Source organism: Octodon degus, unplaced genomic scaffold (genome assembly GCF_000260255.1).
Source record: "Octodon degus isolate 3935 unplaced genomic scaffold, OctDeg1.0 scaffold00001, whole genome shotgun sequence".
NCBI classification, from domain to species: domain Eukaryota; kingdom Metazoa; phylum Chordata; class Mammalia; order Rodentia; family Octodontidae; genus Octodon; species Octodon degus.
This window is the reverse complement of record NW_004524577.1, coordinates 34,773,615-34,781,994: the sequence shown is the minus strand read 5'-3', so window position 1 is coordinate 34,781,994 and position 8,380 is coordinate 34,773,615. Positions and strand designations below refer to the sequence as shown.

At 43.1% G+C, this 8,380-nt stretch overlaps 1 protein-coding gene across 2 annotated transcripts in view; it reads left to right on the top strand.

Annotated features, from left to right (window-relative positions):
- The window catches only part of Rab3c (RAB3C, member RAS oncogene family), a 276,726-nt gene extending 268,734 nt beyond the window's left edge, over positions 1-7,992 (top strand). For both annotated transcript variants that reach the window (XM_023709334.1, XM_004623077.2), the window contains exon 5: positions 7,290-7,992. In XM_023709334.1, coding sequence (XP_023565102.1) covers positions 7,290-7,477 — 188 coding nt within the window. In that variant the 3' untranslated portion in view covers positions 7,478-7,992. The remainder of the gene's footprint in view (positions 1-7,289) is intronic.
- Positions 7,993-8,380: the final 388 nt, after the last annotated feature.

Genomic DNA, 8,380 nt, shown 5'->3' with positions numbered 1-8,380 from the left:
GACCTGGGCTAGGAGTGGGTCTAATCTTTTCTCTTAACTTGAGAGTGTTGGGCAGTATGTTCAGCTGAAGAGAAATTGCTGCTAAAATATGCCATCTCCAGGGTATGCTCTCACAGGCTTTGCAGACTGAGGATTCCAAGGCTTAAAGGTATGCCAGAGACTGAATATGTGTAGAGGAAAGTTCCTGAAGTTTTTGTAAAATATTGAGTCAAAATTAAATTTTCAGCAATGTGAGGGCCAGCTGTTGCACACAGCAAAGTCTGTCTTAGGGATTAGGTTGGAATGGGGACAGTATGGCTTCAAGCAAGACTCATGTGGGCAGAGATGCGGAGGGAATTGTGCTGAGGCCATCAGCCAGATGGACAGAGAGCAAGCCCAGCCGAATGGGTGGGATGTGTGGGTGTAGGTCAGTGTAAATGAGAAGTCCCACAGGGTTGGGTAGCAAATGTTAGGCCGTGGAACTCGAATTTTATTAAGTGGAGAAAGATAATTCATATTGCACAGTCCTGAAAACAGGAAGCTTGGACAGCTTGTTCATTCTGAGTGTTTTTCCCAGGGAGTCTGGCTTATGCCTGGAAGGGGAAAAGCAGAAAGGAAATCTACTTTCTATGAAGCAGGAGCCCTCAGAGCCTCTGAATGACCCTTGAATTGTTTCAGACTCCTGCCATCTGGTCGCACCTTGTTGAGGACAAGAATATAGTGACAGAAATGGTGACTTTTTAAATTTTATTTTTCAGCACCAACCTTTAACTCAACTCCTGTCCTTGCTCCTCTCTGGCTTTTTTTCTGATTACTTTGGCCCTTCATCACAAAAATGGGTCAAAATCTTTGCCCACTCCTCCTACAAAAGTCTGCCTCCAGACCAGGGCCCAGTATGGGGCAGCCTACTATGACAGCTTGTCCTGCTGCTCAGCAAGCCCTGCTTCTGGCCCAAGTGCCATCCATGTCAAAGCAAAATGACCTTCCCTTGCGGCTCTGGCATATTCCATTCCACTGGAAAAGGCATTCTTGGCATTGGCAATAGACCATTCTATCTGGGAGTCTGAGAATAAAAACTTAACACACACTTTTAACAACTAAGGATGAAAATGATTTACTGCATTATGATACAAGTAACTATATTCCAGGGGAAACAAGAATTGGCAATTTCAGTTTTTCTTTCCAAGCAAAACTTAAAAGATCATAGAGCCCCATCTGGTGTTCAAGAGAGTCCTAGAAAGGAAAAAGAGCAATAATGTTCAGACTATCTCATGAAAACAAATGATATTTCATGATATCGTATAGCAGTTGACATATGGGAATACGGTAGGTATTACCTGTAAGATTCCATTAATTAGTGCACTGGAATAAGAGATGCTTAAATGATTAATGCAATTATTAATGTTAACACAGCGCAATCTCAAGTAGAAGGGGTCTCTGTGCGGTGCTGTGTCATTTCAGTAGGCTTGGTGCCCACCCCTCAGAAAATAGCACGGTCTTGTCCCACTGGCCTGCTTCCTGCCCCTGGGGTCACCTTGAAAATGTACCAGACTTTTCTGATGCTTTCTTTACTCCAAGAACAAGCAGAGCACAATGCCCGCAAGCCAGATCTCTGCTGTGGGATTCGTGCTCCTCGTGTTCAGCAGCAAGGTCCAGAAATGCCCTCCAAGATAAAGCAGCTTCTCCTCCATCTGCAATGAGGCCAGGGCCACACAGGTGAAGCAGAAGCCTCTCTCCAAAGGGTTCATGTCAGGGTGGAATGTGCTTCTAATGCAGGACTCTACGAATTGCTGGCGTGGTTTCCCGGTAGGGCACTGGGTTTTCCTTCTGGAGAAATGTCTAGGGACCACACACATTCTCATTCATAAAAGACGGTGATGCTTTTTTTCAAAATATATAAGGGTTTTATAGTGCTTTAATTTGTATACTACATAGGTCTCCCATATAAAGTGTATGACTCAATTACTTTAGCAGAGCCATAGAGCTCTGCACCTTTATCACAATCAATTGTGAAAGATTTTTATCACCCCAGAAAGGAATTCACATTAGCATTCATTCCCCTTTGCCCCTCTTTCTCTACCTCCTCTTAACAGCCTGCTGTTAAACCTGTTAAAGTAACCGCTAACCTGGCTGCAGGCTCTGTAGATTGCCCTCCTCTGAACATTTCATATAAAATGACTCAGGTAATCTATGGTCCTTCACGCCTGGCTTCTCTTACTTCGCCTATTCTCAGTGTTCACCCATGTTGTGGAACGCATCAGCACTTCATTACTTTTTGTGGGTGAGTAATATCCTACCATACGGATATGCCATATTTTATTTCTCTATCCATCAGATGATGAACATTTGGACTCTTTTGACATTTTAGCTATTATAACTAATACTGCTATAAACACTGGTGTACACTGTTTTGTGTAAACTTATGTGCTCATTTCTCTTGGGAGCATCTCTAGGAGAGGAATTGGTGGGCCAATCTGAGGAACTGCCACAGTTTTCCAAGAAGGTTTCATTATCTAATTTTTATCAGTAGAGTATGAAGATCGTGAATACTTCCAATTGTATTTAAGTATGCCTAGCATAATAGTCTCCTTCTTATTCACATTTAGGTACATGGTTCAGTAGTGTCAGTTACGCTCGCATGTTTGTGCTGCCAGTCTCTAGAACCCTTCACTTGTGAAACTGAAGCCATCCACCCATGAGTTCCCCATTTCCTCTTCCTGCAGCCTATGGCAACCCCCACTCTGCTTCATGCCTCCGAATTGAATTCCTCTAAGTACCTCCTATATGTAGAATAATATAGTATTCTTCTTCTGGAAACTAATTTATTTTACTTAGTGTCCCAAATGTTATCCACAGAGTAACATGAATCAAATATTTTTATAGTTTAAAAGAACTGTCACTGCCTGTGTAGCTCACATCTGTTTATCCATTCATGGGTCTATGGTCACCTGTTTCTTTTCTGTCTATCTTTAATGATGCTGCTAGGAACACAAGTGCACCAAGGAGAGTGAGTCATAGCCTTCCATGTGCATGAGAAACCCCAGCAGCCTGTTGAGATGTGTGTTCTGCAGAGCCGCTACCCCACACTGTCCCCAGTTCAGAATGTCTTCACTAGAGTTTAGGTGGTTTCAAGCATTTTGAGTGATGCCAGTGCAGGTGGAGGACCAATCCAGTGAAAGTACCACAGAGGGACATTCCTCTTGGTCCTGCCAATAAAGTCTGGTTTGCATTCTCTCCCAAATTTTTGATCTGTACATAAAAAGGGGGCATACAGTTAGCTTTTGTTCTCCACTCCTTTCTTTACATATTGTTCTAAAACTCTTTCCAAGATGATACCAAAAGAGCCTGAAACAAGAGGTCAGAGAGAGAACAATGTGTCACTGTGCCTGGAGTGGCTCTTAGGAAGGACAGCATTCTCCTTTCAGGGTCAGGCATGAGGAAGCCTGAAATAGAGATGTGCTGGACCACGGCACTATGCGCATTGGACGCAGGAGCAACGCTTCCTCTGCCGGACAAATCAGAACACAGTCAGAGTTTGTAGGGCTCGCTGAAAGTGTCCACCACTGGGTCTTTGAAAACTTGTATGCTGCAAGTGTTAACAGCAGGTGATGTGTAGGGGACAGGTGTCCAAGCCTGGAAGCTAATCAGTAACCTATTTATCAGGAGCTTCTTGTCAAATTTGACAGTCAGTTCGCCGTGCATCCTTGGGCTACTCATTTAATCTTGTTGAACCCACTTTCCTCATACACAGGAAATTGGAAGGAGTCTTTAAAGGGTTATAAAGAAAACTGTTTTTAAAGCACCGTTGACCAGCTTGCTGGCTTCCCACTGACGTTGGCGTGTGTGGATGGCAGGCTAAAGATTTCTGAGAGCAAGCGTGTGTTGCTATGGTTGAAGCTAATGCCCTGAGATGCTAGGGGTTGCAGAGTCTCGTGCATTAGTAGGGGGATAAAGGCCACAGTGGCGGGTGTGTGGCTGTGATCCCGAGGCATCCGTGCATTTTCAAGTGTGGAGCAAAAGCACAGGTGTTCGCAGACCCTGATCCATGTGGATAGAGAGCTATATGTGTGCAGTAAACTTTCACTTTTCCTGAAGTTGAACAACTAAATAAAATACTAAAGCTTGTGATTTTGTTCTTAAGTATCTCAGTCTGCAGCAACTTGGGCCAGGGTCAGTGACAACCGGTGGCATATTTCAAAGCTTCTATGCCTATAAATCTGAAGCTTCGTGCAGAGGCACAGCTGTCATCATGACCACCTGGACAACACTTAATCAGTCCAAATCTCAGAGACTCTGTTTTTTTTTTTTTTTTATTTTGTTATTTATTTGTTTGTTTGTTTGTTTGGTACAGGGTCTCACTATGCAGCTCGGACTCCTAATGATCCTCCTGTCGCAGCCTCCACAGTGCTGGGATTACAAAAGTGTGCCACCACACCTGGTTCTGGGGCTGGCAAGGCATACTTGGGGTCCCGGGGCTGACATAACTTGTGGTTCCAGGAATGGAACCCAGGTCACTGAACTTGCCAGATCGTTGAACTAACAGGCAGGCACTTAGACCACTGAACTCTCTCCCCAGCCCCTCAAAGACTCCTCGGAATTAAGAAAAAATGATGATTTCATCAGGTTTACTGGCAGTGTGAAATCTTGGCAGTCACTTTTCCATAGTTAACCTGAAAAAAGCTTATGGTCAAAGCTGTGATGACTAATAATACCAACATCCAAGTCTTCTAGAACAAAATAGTAGCTCCCTTACACAAGAAAATGCAGGAGCAGAAGGGCCTACAGGCTAGGCATGCACCTTCTGGGTCTGCCTCTTGCTAGCCCAGCAAAGGGCGGTTGAACAAACTACTCCGCTATTTGTGCTTTCATTTTGTGATCAGAAAATTGGAGAAAATAATAGCACCTACTCGGGGGTACAATGAGTGATTTTTTTTAAAAAAAGAAAAGCGCTCTAACTGCACCAATAACAAGCTCTCAAAAAATGTTAGTTTGGTGTGACTGTTACTGTCACACCTGCCAATGAGTTTGGTGCTTTAACCCACACTTTCTTATTTGAGACAAGTAAGGCCAGTGTCATAAATAGGAAAAGCAGATAGGAATGTGGCTTTCTCGTGGTCCAGCTAGTGATTCGGTATAGTTGGGCTGATGATACATATTCCTTACCATACAAGGTTCTCCTGGGAAAATGGCACTAAGACACTATGGGGAACACCATCCTGTGAGGATTTTAAGTTCCACGTTAAGGTAGAGAAGCAGAAAATATTCTGGCATTTGCAGTTAAGGGTCACTAGACTGACTTCAAGTTGTAAACCAGTATGATATGGTGACAGTGTCCAGATTAAAAGAGTCCCATTTGACAGATGGTTCTGGAAGTCTTTTAACAATGACTACACCTTCCAGATAACGTTCAAGCATAGTGCCTTCCCTAACACTTTAATGCATAAGATTGGGAAAGGAGATGAGAGAAATAGACTTGCAAATAGTACCTTGGTGACAAATTCTGGGGTTATTTTTCTCCAGTTTCATCTCGGGTGCACAACTTCTTCTGTGGGTACTTAGTGTCTTGTGACATGAAGTATCTTCCTATTAGTGCAAAGAAAATCTCCAGAAAGATGCAAATACAGTAGCTATGACGTCTAAGGAACAAGTGCCCTCCTTAGACCCATACTAGCCCTCCTCCAAACCTGGATCCATCTGTTGGAAAAGAAGGATTCTAGCCCTCCTAGTCAATGTCAGATTACCTTAACTTTAGATAAAATAACACAGACTATGAGCCAACTCCATAATCAGTGTCCAGAGATACAGAATGAAAGAGAAATATAAACAAAGACAGTTGGAAATATCCACATCTATTATATAGAGCATGGCTCTCATGATGTTTTCTTCAATGAAAACTCATAATTATTCACTTTGGTTTTAACAATAGACTAGTTAGCAAAATTCTAACTCACACTTAGTTATTTGATCAAATAGCATAACCATTAAAAATTTTGACTCATGAGATCTGATTTTTGCTGCCTGAACTATTTAGGAAAACACAGTGAGTGTTTCTAGATCATGGGAGGGATTATGAAATGGATGCAAACTAGTAGTCTATTCCTTCTCTTTTAGCCCCAAAAGTTGAGATGAAATTGCCTGATTTGATCATTTTGAGTCCATCTGACCTCTGAGGTAGGGCCAGATGTAACCAGACAGATTTATAGGGTGTAAAACTCAGACTGAATTAGGGAAGGTTTTCTGTGTGCAGCCCCCCACACCCTAAGTCAACATCCGCTCAGCAGAGGAGAGTCACCCCTGGCTGGCCTGGTGGGAAAGTTGTCATGGAAACTGAGGGCCAGCTCCACCAGTGGAATGTGAAAGCACACAGTAGAGCGATAAGACTATGTGTACAATAGTAGACTGAGGCCACTTCTGCTCAGGGACAGGGACACAGTGGGAGATTTGTAAGGCTGTCCCTGGCCACTGGGGCTGCTCCTTTGAAATATACCAAGTTATCGGTATAAAGTCAGCGCTGCTGATAGATGGCAGAGTCTGTGGAGGGACAAGCAGCCAGTGGATAGGCTCAGGGAATGCGAAAGTCCAGAGCGCTGTTACACTCACACTGTTCACAACTATCCTGCAGGAGACTGAACCAGGCTTGAAGGAACACCTGACTCTTTAATGCTACCTTGTGTCCTAATAGATACTGAAAACTTACTAGAAGCCCCTTTCCGAACCATGGTGGGGCAGCTAGCTACCTATAGAAAATGCTGGAGATGGGTTATGTTACAACACGACGGTCTTATTTTCCGAAGAATATGCACATCGTGTCTTTTAAGCCTCAAGATGATGAAAAATGAAAGCACCTTTGGGAGAACGGGAAAAGAAACAAATGCCAAATAATATCAGTTTTAGAAATGATTGCACTTGGTTCCTTACTAGGTCTTGTGTGCGCACAGGTGGCAAGGGCAAAGGTAGAGTCACTATCAAGGATTCTAAATGTTGTTATTACTGCATTTTGCAAAGGAATATTTGAAAATAAGTTCAGCTCTGTTGATAGCATAAGTGAATCAATAGAGAAAGATGAAATGTGTATCTCATTTGTGTGTGCCATTTGTGTGGTTATTTTGGTCATGGACAGTGGGCAGCATAGCAAGAGGGAGCACTTGCTCAGATACGGCCTCCAGCCCCCCTGTGATCTCTCAGCCAAACTGAACCCACCACTCAGGGCTGAACTGTCGTCGCCCTGTCATCATTCACACCATAATCAATTCCTGATTAATTTCAGAAACGTAAAATGATCACGCTGTGCTTTTGTGTGTTTCCTCCAGGGTTTGAGTTTTTCGAAACCAGTGCCAAGGATAATATTAATGTCAAGCAAACATTTGAGCACCTTGTGGATATCATCTGCGACAAGATGTCAGAGAGCTTGGAGAGCGACCCAGCCATCACCGCCGCAAAGCAGAGCACGAGACTCAAAGAAACTCCTCCGCCGCCACAGCCCAACTGTGGATGTTAATGGCTGCACACACACACACACACACACACACACACACACACACACACACACGGGCAGCTCCAGGGGGCTCTGGTTGCCAAGACATAGCATTTATCAATGGTCTATTAGCCTTCACTTCTACTGCCTAATAATTCTTTGAAGGAAGTCTTTGATGTCAGTGGCCCGTTCATGTGTTCACATCTTGGGAGGTTTACTCTGTTAATACATGGCTAATACGTGATCTTAAATATGTAAGGACTACCCATCTACAAACATCCAGTACTTGCATGTGATTTGTTTTTCATTTATCTTAGAAGCTCTTTTTTTTTTTTTCAATTTTTTTCTCAGTTACGTTACAGCAGAGATCTCAACCCATAATTGACAAGTGACTTGTATGCTGGAGATTGCAGTTATATGCTATTTACTTTATTGGGGTAATGACTTGGGAATTGCTCTTACGTGTCTCTGTGTGAGAAGGGGGCAGATGGCAGGAGGATTTTACTTTCCTCTTAACCGAAAATCAAATAGAGAGGCCAGGGATATAGCTCAGTGGCACAAGTGCCTGAGTGGCAAGCGCAAGGTCCCAAGTTCAATTCCTGGTTAAAAAAATATCAAATAGAGAGTTTGCTCTTGATGAGGACCACTGTCGTAGTTCACCAGTAGGAAATGTATCTATTTTCCACTCTTGTTGACAACCAAGGAAACCACTGACTTTAAAGAACTTGAAATATTAGCTTTTAGGTCCTTACCAGTCTTCTTAAATCATTAACATTGACCTGACTGGAAGTAGATGTAAATAATTATTTTAGCTCCTATATTAAATAAGCAAATGCCCTTCCCAGGTCTACACTTTCCAATGAGTCAACCCAACTTTCTGAATATTTTAGAACACTGCACAAGCAGATGTACACTGAATGAAAATCA